General features: G+C 39.6%; 1 protein-coding gene across 13 annotated transcripts in view; it reads left to right on the forward strand.

Annotated features, from left to right (window-relative positions):
- Nucleotides 1-17280, forward strand: part of HDAC9 (histone deacetylase 9) — a 496147-nt gene that overhangs the window by 368186 nt on the left and 110681 nt on the right. For 12 of the 13 annotated variants that reach the window (XM_075492939.1, XM_075492948.1, XM_075492937.1 and 9 more), the window contains one exon: nt 10963-11070. The exons of the other annotated variant lie outside the window; for it this stretch is intronic. In XM_075492939.1, the coding sequence (XP_075349054.1) occupies nt 10963-11070 (108 nt within the window). The remainder of the gene's footprint in view (nt 1-10962; nt 11071-17280) is intronic. 13 annotated transcript variants of the gene reach the window in all.

Consider the following 17280-nt stretch of genomic DNA (forward strand, 5'->3'; position numbering starts at 1 on the left):
AATCTACTTTTAAAGGGAGTAAGTTTCATCTCCTTGCCTCAGTCTGTCACTAAAAATAGTGATTGTTTTCCTGCCTGTTTGACCTGCTGCTGTGTAAAGAAATCTTGAAGTCATTTCTCAGCCATATTTTTTTGTCTAGTTGATAGGCAAAAAAACCCACAAAAGCAAGGAAGAGCAGGCTTTTATGATAATGTCATCATCGGCTCCCAGCTTCAAACACTTCTGCGGCTTTTGAATTGTCATTTATAACTTGGAACTGAACCGACCCATAATTCCCTTGATGCATTTAGAGAAATTGATAACAGACTGCTTCTTTTATGGCTCAGAGGAGGCAACTCCAATCACATCACTATTGGCAGTCAATATTATTTTCTGACATGGTTGTAAAAGTATAAAGGGGCTTATGGCATTTGTTTAGATGAGGAATGGGCTCTCAAGCTGTGCTGGGGTTTATGGGTCCAGATTACTAAGAAGCAAAGGGAATATGATGTTTGCAAACAGGATATGATTTTATTTAAGTTTGGGTTTCATACGTTGTTCCCTGGGGATTGTCCTGCAGACAGAAGAGAATTTCACTTTTATCATATGAAATTGGGCAGTTATCCAATCCCCCCTGCTCTCCCCCCACCCTCAAAAGACAGTGCTCCAAACCTGTAATGTGTAAAGTCAGATCTTTAAATTGCAAGAGGAGGAGCTGGGGGAGAACACCACCCTGCAAGAAATCAGTGTTGCAGAATAAATGTTTAGTGAGCTGAACAGAGTGGTTCATGGGCTAAATATTGAGCCATCTGAATGGCTAAGAATGGCTTGTGCATGTTACAGAAAGTCCACTGCATTTTCTCTAATTTTGCTGTTATGGCAGTAAAACAGAGATGAGATTTTCTGCTGGGATAAGCTGGTCTTGTTTCATTAACTGCTGGTCTTGCTTCATTAAAGCGGAGCTTAAATCTTTCATTTCAGAAAGGAATTTGGCCTGTAACGATCAAGGAAAGACATGTAAAGCTATAAAATCTCTCTATATTTTTACAAAACTTACAAAATATTCATATTTTATGAATGTTGAATTTCTTCCTGGCATTCTTTGCTGTGGTAGCTGGACAGTACTACTTTTTGTCCTGACCACACAGGAAGAAAAGCAATAAGAAAGGCAAGATTTCACTAGTATACAACTTTAGTAAGTCATCCAGGCAACAGATTGTTTTCTGCTGCTTCTCATTCTTCCCTTGATCTTCTCAGTCTGGGCCCAGGAAGAATTTTCAGCCTTTACACATTATGACTCTTCATTCCTCTTATTTGTATAGGAGCTAATGGTACCAATCTGGTTCCATTCCCATGGTACAATAGTGTAAAAATTAAGAAAGTATTGGTGATGGCATTGTCTCCTTGTAGCAGATTTTAGGCTCCAGGCTGTTTAGGGATCTCTCCTTATATCTGCATCCAAATCTGTCTGTAAAGAAATCAGACTCCCTTTGGGCACTCAAATTAAACATCACCTCCACACAGGTGTTACAATTAACTTGTGTCCTTCCCCTATATCCCAGACTGTAACAAAATAACTATAGTCCTTTCACAATATCAACCAAAAATATGTCTGTTTCCTGGTCTGGAGAAAGCAATCTTATTCCAAGAAGCTTAGCTACTCAATATGATGTCTTCCATTGTGAAATCATTAATATACCATGCTGCCAATATATTCACCTATTAATTTAAACTACTTGCCTAAGTGGCCTTATTAACCTACTGATATTTGCCAGTTATAACATTTTGGAGCAGATTGCAGGAGACTTCTGGGAATAAAGGACTTGTTTACCTCCTAAGCCCCTCTGGCAGCTACACCATCCCTAAAGAAATTCCAAGATTTAATCAAAACAACCTCACAGGCACATTATACTTTAATTGATATATTTTGCATGACTGTTTAGTACTTACAGTTACATGGTGTTGACTGTGTGATATTTTCTGCAGAAGGCATCAAAATACATGGTCAAAAATAGGTGGCCATCCTGGTACCACCCCAAGGCACAACTTAAGGCCACTGGGGATGGGACCAGAGCAAGGGCTGGAGGTTTGTCATTGTGGAGCATTCAAGGGTGTGCATGCTCACTCACTTAGTGCAGTTCCAGATAAATCTATTTAAGCTATCCACCGGATGAGGGAATGAGGATGTAACGTACTCCCAGCTGCTCTGGTGGACGCACTTTTTAGGTGGTATACCCCATCAGTTCTGGCAATTCATGAGAGTCAGCTGTTTCAGTGGACTATGTTTTGTAGGAACGGACCTATTGACATTACACTTTAGTCAGGCTCTCTTACGCATAGTGAATTGTAGGCTTTCTAGCTGACAAGCCACAGCCTCCTTGAGATGGCAAACTAAAAAAGAAATAGGGAAATGAGAGAAAAACTGCATATTTACTTACTTTCGGTTCAGAACAGCAACAGTTCTCAGAAGACTCATTTGTCCAGCTTCATGTACCCAATTTTAGACAAATTACTGAAACAGCCGAAACAGAACTCTGACCACCCTTGCTTGCCTATATAAGCATTAGACAGACATGTGCATCACTAGAGCAGGAGTCAGTTCACCTAAGATCAGAACTGACTGGAGGTGCTTGATTCCCTTCATTGACAGGGACTTGAAGCAACTAAGTTCCTAATTTTAGGCACATTTAGAAAAAAAAGTTAGCAAGTGTGATAACATGAATCTGGATGATCAGAGCAGGAAATAGATATTCTTCCTTTACTGAGGTACAGAGATTTGATCTCTGGATCTGGAAAGTGCAACGGTGTCTCATCTCTGGGCAGGGAGGGGACGCCACATTTAGCATATCAATACCATGGCCACAAAAAAAGGAAAAAAATCTGTTCCCACTGAAGGGCAGATATTTTGTCCCATTCTTGTCCTTTCATGGCACTGAGATTGCCCTGTGCCATCCACCACAGAGCTTGATGTTTAGACCAGTGAGAGGCAAAACTGCTCAACTGAGAGACATAGTACCTTGGCATCACTGCAGGCAGAACAGAATATTTTAGAGTAGTCCCAGACTGCTTTAACTTGCAGGAGGCCAGGAAAGAAAGCTCAGGAGTGGTAATCTGCCAACTCATCAAATACAGAATTTGGTCCCTCAGACAATTTTTTTGCCCTTTTTAACAGAGGACCTTTTTTCTTTGGCATCCTTCCAGATTCAAATTGTAAACAAAGATACAGGGCATGGAACACAGAAAATTATTGTGAAGTTAATGGACTACCATAAAGTCAAACCTTTAAAGGTCTTACCTCATTTTGTGCATTTCCTAAAAACTATTGTGTTGCCAAAGGCCAGCATTATGCAAAGAAGCCTTCTTATTTGCCAGAATATGAAACATTTTTTATATATATATACATATGTTAAATGTAAATAGTGGCATAGTATCATATACAATTTACTAATACTATTCACTCTTTCCAGACTTAATCACACACACACACACATACGGATTTGATGGGATTTCTGTAACTAAAGCAGAATTCACATTTGCAATTTAAAAACACATCATGTGTTTATTGATAGAATTTAGCCCCCAAGATGGACAGAAAAGCTCTCTAAAGAGGAAATGTTCATGTGTTGCTTGTCTGAATAAACACCAGGTTCTAGCATAGCTCCATGGTGGCCTCTAACATAAAGATCATCTACATCCAAGAAGAAAGCTGAAATGCTATGTATTGCTAAGATGTGTTCAGCAGCAAATGATGAAACTTTTAAAACATAAGGCTTGAATTCTGCACATAAAAGTTGTATTTTCTGTAACTATATGCTTTACAACTGACTACACATTGTTCTATCTATTTGCCCATGAACTGGAAACTGCATGATCAAACATAAGGCGGCAGTTGCACAAGCATTTTCACACACTAATCCATTAAATACTAAAACAAATGTCAAGTTAAATTAATAGAGTACTCAGGGCTAGGTCTGAAAGTGCAGTAACATTTTTACAAGCATCTGGTGATATATGCCACATATCTGAGACTTGAATCTGGGCCTAAGTGTTTTATTTATGAGTTTTTTCTAAAAACAAGTTCTAATCCACATGTAATCCATGCTATCCTCCTTCCATTCCCCCTACCAACAAACCACACATCACTGTTTCACTAAGGTTTTGAGATCCTTCAGGGTATCTAATGTATGCTTTGTGAGACCCAGAGATTCTGAATGCGTGTCATAAAAGTTAGTTTAAGAAAGTAACCGAATCAAACTATTTCTTCTGAAGATATTCTTCTATTCAGGCTTCAGCTTGACTTAGCTTGATTCTTTTCTGATTCTCATTTTTAATACAAAGCTATTTATTTTTTAATACAGACCTCACATATTTGCTTGCTTTTTTACAAACCTTCAGGTGAATTCCATTTGTACCGAAGTAAGGGTGCTGTATTTTTATCAGTGGCTGACTACCACCATCAGTAACTCTGCTAGGCATTCAATTATTAATTTTTACTTAGAATTTTTCTACTGAATATTTTCTGAATATTTTTGATTTATAATAGCTTTACAAGTTAGATCACTATTGGCAGGTAAAACTTGAAAGACGTTAAATATTCCACATACAGTGGGTACATGTACTGTCCACATTCCTTGTTCTTGCCTGGAAAGAGGCTTTTGGGGTCAGAATTAATAGCCTCTAAAATTTTTAGAAGTCCATTTCCATGAATATTATTGCTGATAAATTCTCCTACTGGAATTATTTAAACACAACAGGGAAGCCAATGCAAGCCCAAGTGAATTCCATGTTTTTTGTTTAAGCAATGATTTGTGATGATCCTTTGAACTGCTCATCCCACTGGAGCCTAAAGATCGCATCCCCTTCACAATTTATTTGTAAACCACTCTGGTAGGCCAGAAAGAATGAAAAGCTAATATTCTGGGTACTCTTTATGGCAGGCAATTTAGATTAAAGCAGCTGGAAATGCCTTTGAAAGAACAAATCTCTGATACAGCTGTAAAATAGCAGTAAAAATAAAGGAAGCTCACTGTACATATTTTTCCTAAAGTAGCTCACTTTTATACACTTCCTGTATGTGGAATTTATGGAAGAGACGTCAGCCATGCAAACTTTTTCTCCTTTGTTCCTTAACAAGAGACATGGCTGACAGGCCATTCATTAGAGGTTGTTCCTTGGAGATGATGTGGCCACCTTCGCTTCTTTAGTCATGGTGAGATGAAACAGCAGCTGAGAAGCACGTTGAGGACCTTTTGCTTCTTAGTGGAAATCACAGAGGTGATGAATGATCACCAGGACATCTGTAGGAGTGGGAGGTGAGAACTATGAGCGTGGCACCTGGGAAGCTGCACTGCTTATGGTCAGGAGCAAAGTATTACAAACTTATGTGCTAGCATTTGCTGGCACCAACTGTCTCCAAGAATGACAGACTCCTTGCTGGAAGTGATAGCAAAATGCCACACACAATTTTTAGAGGTTGCAACACTTCAGGAAAATATTTAATTTCTATTTTCATGCCAGGGAACTAAAAAAAGCCAGTGATGGAAACATGTTTGCTCTGGCATAAGTGGAAGAGTGTGAGACTGAATGTTTTTAAAGCTAAAGCACAGGAATTCGCTCTGCAATACACAAGTTTTATTAAATTGCAGTGTCACTGAGGAGGTCTATACTCTCCTATATTATTTCTCACAGATTTCTTAATCATTTTTGTTTACTGCATATAGCTACACTGTTGTTAGCTGACTAGATTTTATTTACTTCTCAGTTTTATAACCACTTATATCAAAGGCCAGCATTTTTTTTTTATGTAGTACTTTTTCCAGATTTGTGTTGAAATGTATCCATCTGAAATGCATACTGGATTAACTTCCATCCAAGAACAGCTGAGCCCAACCTCTGGTCTTTAAAGAAAGGGCAAAGAATCCTTTTAAACTACTATCAAGAACTGCTACTTTTTAGCTTGTTGTCCAGGATAATGGACACATACAATACAATCACTGCTATCAAAGGATCATCACAGGTCAAAATTTCCATGAACAGGTAGATGACAGATTGCAGTTTTGAACTATTCTCAGAGAATACGTAGAGTATCTCTGGTAGGGACATGTGGTAACCAGGTAACCTCCTCCTCTAGGAGGACTGGTTTTGATTTTTATGATGGCAACAGTTGTGCAGAGTATCCAGAACAGGATGAGCAATTCAGTATATTTTTAATTACTTTTAGGAGTGAAATCAGAATTCCACTGCAGAAGCTGGATTTATGTTAAATCGTAAATGGTGTGTACATGTGTGTGTGAGAGAGAGAGGGCAAGCTCTAGGATGCTTTGTCAGAATCCATCCCAAAGCAGTAGCTTGGGCTCTCTTTTTTATTGCCATATAGTCATCAGTGGATGTGTATGTAAGGCAACTTCAGAGTTTACAATAATTATGTAAGAAAGAGAAATAACTCACAGAGATGAATACACCATGCAGGGTGTGAAAAATGGAAGGGTGTGTCAGACTGTGAGCGGCACCTCTGGTCAGCAGAACTGTGATCCAGTGACCATTAGGCAGATCCCAGGAGGTTTCCGGAGGAAGAAGGATTGAAACAGAGGATGAGGAGTGAAGAGGTTCTCTAGCAGGGGAAGGGGCAGGTAAAACAAAAGACAATTACAAATATATTTTTTAAATGCTTTAGAATTATTATTCATTCTACTTTTTTGCCTCTCTGAGGTAGGTTCCAGAGAAATGTAAATGGCAGGACAAGTAACATTTCCAGTTTCAGCAACTGTGGTGATTTCACAAAGTCCTTTAAGTAAACAATCTCTCTCTCAGATATATTTCCATATCCTTCCTCTTCACTTTCACAGACACATGCCACAACCTGAGCATGTATAAGGAATTGGTAACTTTCAAACTTTATAGTCAGTCTTCCTTAATATGAAATATTCCAGCCATGAGGGGTTACGGTACAAGCTTTCTATCTGCTGAAACATCTCTGCTGCACGGCTTCTTGTTTCTTAGCTTGTTTTCAGTGTGCTTGAAGTCTTAATTGTGAAAGTCAAGTTATCACACAGATATTTCTTGCAGGAAGCATTCATATCAAATTCTTTTTGTAGTACAAAGCAGGGAATTTCTGCACACAGGGCTTGAAACATTAGTTGCATTCAGTCAGGAAAAGTTACCTACATTTCTTTTCACTTAAGTCATTCCCTTCCTCTTTAATGCCTCCACATCCACTTCAGGGACAGGTAGCTTAATTTCTATCATCTGTAGCTTTACAGAGTATTAGCTTTGCTACACATGCCAATGATTGAGCTATACTAGATGTGCTTGAAAAAGCCTACAACCTACAGTGCTCATTCAGGAAACTCGGAGTGAAGTAAATCCATATGTGTGTTATAAAGTCAGTGTTCAGATAGGGCTCGTGTTTTCTGGCTCTTGGCGCTATCATGCACAATCCTTCTTTGAAGAGCTGCAGCAGTGATAGGATTTTTGATAACGAAATGTGTAGTATGCTCATAGTTTAACACTGACGTTTGGATGCTTTGAAAAAAATGTTCTTTTTCATTTTGTTAGACATTCAAAACATTTTCCTACCCTGAAAATTTTTTTAAAGGACTCTTAAATGAAAATAATATATATAATTAAGCAGAAAAAAAGCGCTAAGATTCTGTGTTAGAATTAAGCTACAAATGCTGTATTTTCTGTAAATTTTGTTTAACAATTTCAAAAAAAATTGCTAATCAAGGTAGGGTTTTTACTGAATTCTTCAGCTGCTCCAAAGCACTTGCAGAACAAAAATAACCTCTTATAAAATTCCATCTGACTTTTTCATAGTCTGTGATTCAGAAAGCATCACATTTGTCACAAATTCATGCATACTCAGCATCTAGATAGACTGTCAGACCTATGTGATATATACACGAACTAGAACCAGAAACCACAGTGTCTAATCCTATTCCCTTTACTTGTATAAAATCCAACCATTTCATCTCACAGGAATAAAGAAAAGCATATCTAGTAGGATTTTACGTAGCTGCATTTCATATACAGCTTGACAACTGGGCCAGCTAGTAGCTGTAATTTTAATGGGTTTGCCATTTATATCACTGTATTTCAACAGCAATTTACAAAGTAAACATTGAGTAATACTAAAAGAAAATCTCTGTTTAAACACCTGAAACATTTAAGGCAATACATAGAACTAATGGAGATATAAAATGGAGTGAGATGGCATTTTCCAATGATTACAACTAAACCATTGGGTGTGTGATGACAGTTTTTCTAGGTTGTTCTTCATGAGATGTTCCTCAGAAATTCAGTCTTAATTGTGCTTGAATATGAAATAGAATTTGACATCTAAGTTTATAATACTGTGCCTTGTCAGGGTAATTATTCATATGTTTATGTTAGTTTTCTTGTATTATAACAATTGTGCACTAAGGTATGCAGCTTCAGTTGCCTACCCCTGGCTTTGAGAGTTTACCATTCATTACACATACCATGCCCAAGAGATCAGCTAAAATATCCTGAATTTCCTGTGTATATTTAGGTGGTCTTTTTTGAAAATTCCTCAGGAAACGCTGTTTTGTTTCCTGATTGCCCATTTTTACTTCCAGTCCAGGTAAAATTAGGTAGCAGTCATTCAAGTGGTCTGAGGGAATTTTCTTCAGTGAAGATATTTGGTCTTATCGTCCTAGTTCAGTGTCCTCACACTCAGTTGAAAGCAGAAAATGATAAATGCCGTATCCTGGCCAATACTCAGCGTTCAGCGGTTGGAGAGACTGCCGTCTCATGTGTCAGAGCAGACAACTGTCTTAAAGGGTGGGTACTCTCAAGCTGTGGTTACAATTTTAACTTAATCGGCCTTCCTGGAAATGAATCATAGTCCCTTTGAGGATGCAGGCTCCTGCTCGTGCCCTGGTGTACCGAGCAGCTGCCATTGAATCATTTTCATCAGCCACTCCTTCATGTTAACCTTAATTTGCTAGCCATAAAAATGGTAAGAAAGTACTCCCTCCTAGCCGTCTTGTTGATACTCCTTTCTTTAAAGCACTGCACAGTATTTTTCAAACTTTATTATGGTTTGATTAAATTGATTTAACCAATGACCTCTACTTATTTATCTCCTTATTTGTTTTAAAAATGAAAACTGATTCACAGTTGCTTTAAAGCAATAGAGAGACAACCTGAAGGTCTGCCTAATGTTAAATATGTCATTATTTTTTTTACCACTTGGTTTCTTTCTTATTTCTTGTAATTTTCTTAGTTACCTATTGATTTGTGTGCGTCTTTGGGAAAGCTACTTAATTTCTTTAAATCTCAAGCTACCAATCTGCAGAACAAATATAATAAATCATCCCGTATCAAGCTGATGATGCTTAATTGTGTTTGTACAAATTTTTAGCTTCTCAGATGAAAACACAATGTGCTGTTATTACCGTTATTCTAAACTTTGCAAGCAAAATTCAGTCTTATTTAAGTCTACTGTGAATACGAAGTATTTTCACTAGTTCTGCTGCATGCACACAAAACTGATCAAAACGATAGAAAACTCAGGTCCAATACACTGAAAAATAAGATCACTTTAGTAGCTTGAAATATAATATTATTGTAACAGTAATGGCAAAGACATTTGACAGGTGTAGAGAAGATCAAGCTTCTTTCTGTTTCAGATGACTAATCAGAGAAATTCCTCAGAAGCTCCAGAGTCAAGTACCAGTTGCATCCATTTTCAATTACTTGATTTCTTTCTTTCTTTCCTTCTTTTTTTCTTTCCTTTTTTTAAAAAAGAAATTAAGAACAGAAGCTTCTGATTCAAACTGAAAACATGTCTCAGTGTGCTTGGAAGCTATCCAAATAGCATCTGCCACAGTATTTTGTCTATCCCTAAACGTTTTTCTTTTCATGATAAATTTGTACGGTATGATACAATTAAATGCACTTCCCATGGAGCATCGAGGAAGTCTGGCTGTCTCTTTGAATGACTTTTTCAGACTATTTCACACCATCATGTCTGCTTGGCATAATATCATATAAGGGATATACAACATTTCACCTATATTTTTGGTATGTTTCTGGAAATAAATAGTTACTAAAAATAGATTTCAAAAGTAAAATTTTAGCATACCAATTGACGCTGTAGAGCAGTGCTACTTAGCCATCTTTATAATATTTCCTTTATAATATTTTCTCTTTATAATATTTTATCCTTCTATCTTATGTAATATTCATATAATGTTTTACGTGCCACACTTGCACATTTAGAAGGCGCAAAAGATAATTTTCTCTGCTTTAAATAACCACATTCAGCTGTTACAAAGTGGGATCTAAAGCCTTTCAGCCAAAACTTATTAGTTTGTCAAAACTGGAGATACAGCAAGGGTCACACTTTATTTTATTTTCTGTCTATGGCAACAGTGACTACTGAAATTAATCCAAACAATTAATGGTTCTGATTTCAGTCACTTAAAAACGACTCCTGCCTGGGTAGGAAAGACGAATGCTTACGGTTCTTTTTTCTTTTAAAAAGGGGTAGTGACCTGAGGCACTGGTGAGTTTTAGTGGCATGGGTTGCCTTCTGGAGCTTCTGGTGATGGCTTCTGGAGCAAGTGGTGGCCGTCCCCGCTGGACGCTTTGTCCCTGCGCTGGCAGGTCCCTGTCCCTTCGCCGGCGAGGGGACCCAGCGCGCGGCATCTGGCGGCCGGCGAGCAGGCCCGGCCTGGCCGATGTAACACTGTTTGTAATGAGAAATCTAAACAGGGAATGGCAGCGAGGCATGACAGGAATGTGTTTCCATTGGAGAAGCCCGTGCAGAGAAAAAGCATAAGCAAAGCCATGTCCAGAAGGCCTTTCAGCTGGCCAGGACGGAAGACTGATGTTATTGTACACGGGCTGTCACGCTGCCAGCCCTCCCTCATGGGTTTGTTTTCTCTCATGCTCTCCCTCTCCCTCTCCCTCTCCCTCTCTCCCCTGCCTTCCTCCCGGGGCCGGCTGTTTGCTCAGGTGGACAGTGACACCGTTTGGAACGAGCTGCACTCGGCCGGGGCGGCACGCATGGCGGTGGGCTGTGTCATCGAGCTGGCGGCCCGCGTGGCCTCCCGGGAGCTGAAGGTGAGGTCCGGGCCGCGCCGTGGGTGGGAGAGCCGGGGCGGGGGGGGCTGAAGGGAGGCGTTGTTCAACTGCTCTGCTCCGGGGAGGGTGGCAGGAGGAGGGCCGGCAGGACAGCCATGAAGGTGTGGCAGCCCGGGCGGCTCTTCCAGGCCTCGCCAGGGACGGTCTTGCCATCGATATGCTGAAGCAGTGTGGGTACTTACAGCGCAGGGTTGCTACAGCCTGAGGTGAAGTTACTCATAGCGTGCACGTCTCTGGCAAGTGGCTGTGGCACTGCCTTTTGAAGTGAATTTTTTAATATTTTTTTTTTTAATATGGTTGTTTAGTCACGTGTGTAACCTCAGGATACCACCCAGAGAGAGGGGAGGCAAACAGCGGGCGTGCAGGCTAGGGGGAAGAGGGAAGTGGCTGGTGAGGAGAGTGATGACCCAGGAGGTGCCTTTCCACCAGGCTGACTGCCCCGCGGTCTTCTCCCTGGCCCCCTTTCCTTTCCTATCTCCGTGCCGCGTGATCTGCAAGGCATGATGTACAAAACCCAAATTATCCCCAGTCTAAACAATTTATAAAAGCTCCAGACCTGACGGACTTTGACATTTTATTTGGTATTTTAACAGCCCTATTTAAAGGTACACCATATGCAGCCGGAGTGCAGGCTTGCCCCAATAAACATTGTTGGAGCTAACATGTCGCCTTAATGAAACTGTTTATTCACTTTCCAGTCCAAATACTAATGGATGCAGTCCTGTTTCCAAAATCAAGATAGAAATAGATATTTTAGAATTAGTATTGTATGATGATTTTTAAGATTCCAAATTGTATTTGAACCTGAGAATTTTATTCCTGTATATCTGTCTTATTTCAGTCAAAATACGTTAGCTACATATTTTTTTATGTGCATATATACACAGATACAGAATATATAGGTACATGAATGACAGCATTCTCAGGTGAAATGCAGTACTATAGCTCTGACCCAGTCGAATGCAATTACTAAACTTTCATATTCAGACACCAAAATCATTAGCCAGGTACTACACAAAATGTACAAATTTTGAAATCTCAGATCAAGGACAGGGCACATCATATGGGATCCTGTTGTGTAACCTTTCTGATGAGTACTTCATCCCCACTGAGCTTTTTGGTCACGGTAGAATTCAATACACAACTCAGTGTGCATTATTCCCACCCAAAAGGACTAATGAAAATGAAGAAGGATTTTTTAGCTAGCTTTTACCTTTGGCTACTGTAGGACATATGTCAGTCCCTAAGGAGATATAAAAGCAAGTTTTGATAAGAATAATGAGATGTGTCCTGTGCATAGTTGACATGTGTAGGGTCTGCTGCAGAATCTTTACTGCTTACCTCTGTACATTTGTGGTGTCTTTCCACAGTGTGAATGCTCTTGGTTGTTTATGTGTGTGTGATGGAGACCTGAAAAGAATCAAACATCAGCCACGGTGAGACTTTGGTTGCCACTGGCATTGCAACAGTCTGTAAACAAATATTTTAAATTTAGTACTAGTTTGTAGTTTCGTGTAAAATTATTGTTGATCCTAAATAGAATCTTTGTCTACAGTGCAGAGAATTGAAGCAGTCTCATGCAACCTCTAGTTGAGACATAGGAAAGGTAATTGTTCAATAAACGTGCCAAGTAGTTGGTTTATACCAAATCATCAAGAAAATAGGAATGGAAAGGATTTGCTGTGGAAGAGAATCGGGAATACTCACACCATTCCTGATAGGTGTTTATCTAACTTGCTCCTATACTTCCAGCATGAAGCCCAATGACTTACATGCCACCATGCCTGCTGTATGAACTAACAATCTGCATGTGGTATTTATAATTTAAGGTTATGGAAAGGTTATTAAGACCTGACTGACAGAAGAAAAGCATGCTAGCAGAAGTTCTGGAAATGCACCGATTCTGACATTAGCTATTTTGGCAGAGTCCTCCTGTGTTTGCTTTGTCACTGCATCCATACGAACCTGGGTTTTGCTGGCAAGTTACTCCCAATACCCTTATATGGTAAACGACATTAGGAGAATTTTTGCAGTGTATTCTGGGGTTTTCTACATGGTGTTCCGGATGAGATTTTAGCTAGCTGTAAGATTTTAGCCCCACAGATCTGTATGTTCTGATCTACCTTTATGACTTTATATGTTGCTTTTCCATCTTGCTGCCATTTTTCCTCTAGAAACATACACGTTGCATTGATCAGCTGTTTCTAGTATAGGGAAAATGCCAATTCTGTAGTGTACTTATGAAGATCTGAGGGGAAGTAAGTGAAGCTGACCACTTCCGTGTGCATTCATTGAGCAAATATGCATGTGAAACAATCATTTGGGGCCTATACTGTGAGCACTGAGTAGGAGGATTAAGCTCTCATGGGAATCTGAATGATCTGCCGCAGCTTCAGAATCTCTGGATGACAAAAAAACGCCTTCCAAGAATTGTGTGTAAGCTGTAACAGCTCTGCAACGCGTAAACAGCAAGATGAGAGCAGTAGAGAAACATGCTGTAGTTTTTCCCTGGAAGTTTACCACCGTGGATTGCTATCAGATGGCGTGCTGTCAGTTTGGTGTCATCTTAAGAAAAAGAAGTAAATTATGAGACAGGACATACTGATTTGTTCTGAAATCCCACAGTTCTCTGAGAAGAGCTGCATGTCCTGAAGTTCACAGTGGCAGACTTACAATACACAGCAAGGACTTCCCACAGGGCAGTGCTCCAGATTGCAGCAGAGGCGGTGGCGGATTATCTATCCACTGCACTGAGAATCACAGATGCCTTTTTCTGAAACAGCCACGGCGACATTAGTATAACCTCAGAGTAAAACTATCTTGCATAGACAAAGTCTGAGACAAGAAGCCTCAGGAATGAGAAACTGAAGTCATTCATTTAACAAGTGCTTTTCTGACATGAGAATTATCAAATTTGTTGGTGTAGTTGAGTATGAGCAGCCCAACTACTTCTAACAGCTTGATGAATCAATATATATGTTTTTAAAAAGTCTAACATGGTTTTCCTAAAATTAAAATGAATAGAAGAGTTTATTTTATGGACATGTATTCAATTAATTTTAAAAAGAAATTATTTACAATACTGAAGATAAATGTCTTTACTGCCTAGCTAGAGCATAGAAACTAACAAACATAAACTGCCCTGTATTGACTGGCATCTGACATTTAAAGTCCATTTCAGGAAGGACAGGACATTTCAATTTCTATGCTTATTCCATGGTCTTTTCTGATATCACTTGCTATTGCATAGAGTGATAGTAATAGGTTTGAACTATAGGTATGTGCTGCTAAGAAAAGGGTTGAGACTGCAAAATAAATTATGAAAGTCTGCAGAACAATTGAGAGATTCACTACAGAGCTGGGCATGAGTCAAACTCATATGCAAGGCAAAAGGTTCTTTACTTTATTCTGAATTTCCTGAGACTATCAGTCCCATTTCACATGCGTCTCGTCTGAGAACAGCAACATTTTGTTCATCTGATTTGGACAGTGTTCAAAAACTGACCAGGAGTTAAGAGTTCTCTTCACTGTAGTTCAAACCCCTTGTGAGACATCAGGTTTCTTTGATCTCCTTGACTAATGGGGAAAGCATCAATATGACAGTGCTAAGGATGTAAAACAATAGGGTTTACTGAAATTCTACTGCTGCTATAATAGTAAATTACTATGGCGTTGGTTTTTTTTGAAACAAGACAAATTGTCCCTTCTCTGGGGAGTCTTAATCTGGATGTTTTTTATTTGATTATATCAAACAATCGAAATTAAGGATTTGGGGTTTCTTTAATAATATAATGAGCACTCACTGAGATCCATTTGATACACTTTTGAGATAATATTTAATAGACAATAAAGAATCATACCACTGAAATATATAGTGTGATAAATATGATGTTATACTGAGTCAAATGCAATGCTTTTCCTTTTTTCATGAATTTATTTACATGTATGATGAATGTCATCATATTGGCAATATTACAATAGGAGGTGAGCCTAACGATTGCATGAAGGTCACCCTTTTTTAAGCTTTTTATAATTTAGGAAACCCACTGATGCATGATGAGGTGTTTATGTTATATGGAATCAGTGCCACAGCTCTCCTGTCTAGCTGTTTTTCTATTTGCTCCTTTCTCATTTCCCCAACAGATTTATGTAGATGGCTTTTAATAATCTGCTGGCTGACCACAGATCTTTAGAAGAGTGGAGTATGCGGAACTGGGTGAATATAATTCCACCGCAGTCATTGGCTATATCCAATAAATAATTTTAACAGATTTGAGAAGTCTTATGATATATTCCCTGGGGCATGGGGAAGAAATACAGGTCATGCCCTGCATATAATTTCTTGCATGCAGTATAGCTCATGAACTTGGAAATCATTGTCTCTAGCCTCTACCTAATGATCATACCTTCAGAAAGAGGGCCCTAAAAGTTCTGCATCTGCAGAGAGAGCATTTCTTTCCTGGAAGTGTCTCCTAAGGATCTCCTTCCTCTCTCACATTGCCACAGGGAAATAGAGATGGGCTAGAAGTATGTTGCAAAAGGAAATGGTGCATGTGGAGGCTCAGGCTATAACACACATCCTGTAGGACTCAAAGGCAGCTCTGCAACTCACGGTGTCCCAGTCACTGCTCTGCAATAACAAGGCAGATTTCAGGAGTGTGTGCTCGAATGGCTTGGTGGCACTGGGAGGTGCCGTCCTGCCCTGCCTTCCCATTTATTTCCCAACCTGGCCCGGCTGCTTCTCTTACATCAACTCTGATGCTCAGCTCAGTTCACCTCCCCTACCTGCCAGCGCGCTACTTCACTTACAGGCAGCTAGGCACAAAGAGACTCTCCCTTCACCTGCACCTGGCTATCCTGCACAGCAGGCACTTCCCTCCTGCTGCTGAACTGGATGAGTACAGAGGTCATCCAAACCCTACATTAGACAAGTCTTAGAGGAAAATAAAGGAGGGTTTCTGCATCTGTGGTCTCTCTTGAGTTTCAGATTTCATTTATAACTCCTAGAGCTTGCAGAGACTCTCACCTTTAGGACTTAGCTTGCCAAATTATTGTTTTTTTCTGAAAGAGTTTAGGTTGCTGATATTTCCATTTTGTTAACCAAATTATTCCTGCTGATGCTGCCACCTTTTTTGTTGCCATATATTAGGTGTTTGTTAAATGATTAATACTACTTTTAAGAAGTTGGAATTCAGATAGTTGATTATGTTAGTATCATAATTTTGCAATAATTATACTTTGTTGAATAATGTCAAAATATTATTTGTCCTTGTAACGGTTGTTTTACTGTGTGCTGTTTTGTGAACATTAAATGTGTCTTAACTTCTTTTCTGGTTGTCGTGGTTTAACCCCAGCCAGCAACTAAGCACCACGCAGCCGCTCGCTCACTCTCCCCTGGTGGGGTGGGGGAGAGAATCAGAAGAGTAAAAGTGAGAAAACTCGTGGGTTGAGATAAAGACAGTTAAATAGGTAAAGCAAAAGCCACACACACAAGCAAAGCCAAACAAGGAATTCATTCACTACTTCCCATCAGCAGGCAGGTGTTCAGCCATCTCCAGGAGAGCAGGGCTCCATCATGCATAACCGTTACTTGGGAAGACAAAATGAATGCCATAACTCCAAACATCCCCCCCCTTCCTCCTTCTTCCCCCAGCTGTATATGCTGAGCAGGACATCGTATGGTATGGAATAGCCCTTTGGTCAGTTGGGGTCAGCTGTCCCAGCTGTGTCCCCTCCCAGCTTCTTGTGCACCTCCAGCCTACTCGCTGGTGCGGTGGGGTGAGAAGCAGAAAAGGCCTGACTCTGTGTGAGCACTGCTCAGCAGTAACTAAAACATCCCTCTTGTTATCAACACTGTTTCCAGCACAAATCCAAAACATAGCCCATACTAGCTACTATGAAAAAAATTAACTCTATCCCAGCCAAAACCAGCACACTGATAACAAATTGTACATTTCTCTGGCTGTCCATTAATATCTTACAATTGACTGCAGGAAAAAAAATTGTACCCGTAAAAAATATAATTTAAAAAGAGTATACCTAATAAGAACCTCTTTTTGCAATGGGAGATGACTTTCCATCATCATGGGCGGCTTGGTGCCAGAGCAGACTGTGGAACTACTGGAAATCCAAAGGAACATTTCTGAAATTGTTTTCTTCAGCCTCAGATGACCCCATTCAGTAATATTA

This window comes from Mycteria americana, chromosome 2 (genome assembly GCF_035582795.1).
Source record: "Mycteria americana isolate JAX WOST 10 ecotype Jacksonville Zoo and Gardens chromosome 2, USCA_MyAme_1.0, whole genome shotgun sequence".
NCBI lineage: Eukaryota > Metazoa > Chordata > Aves > Ciconiiformes > Ciconiidae > Mycteria > Mycteria americana.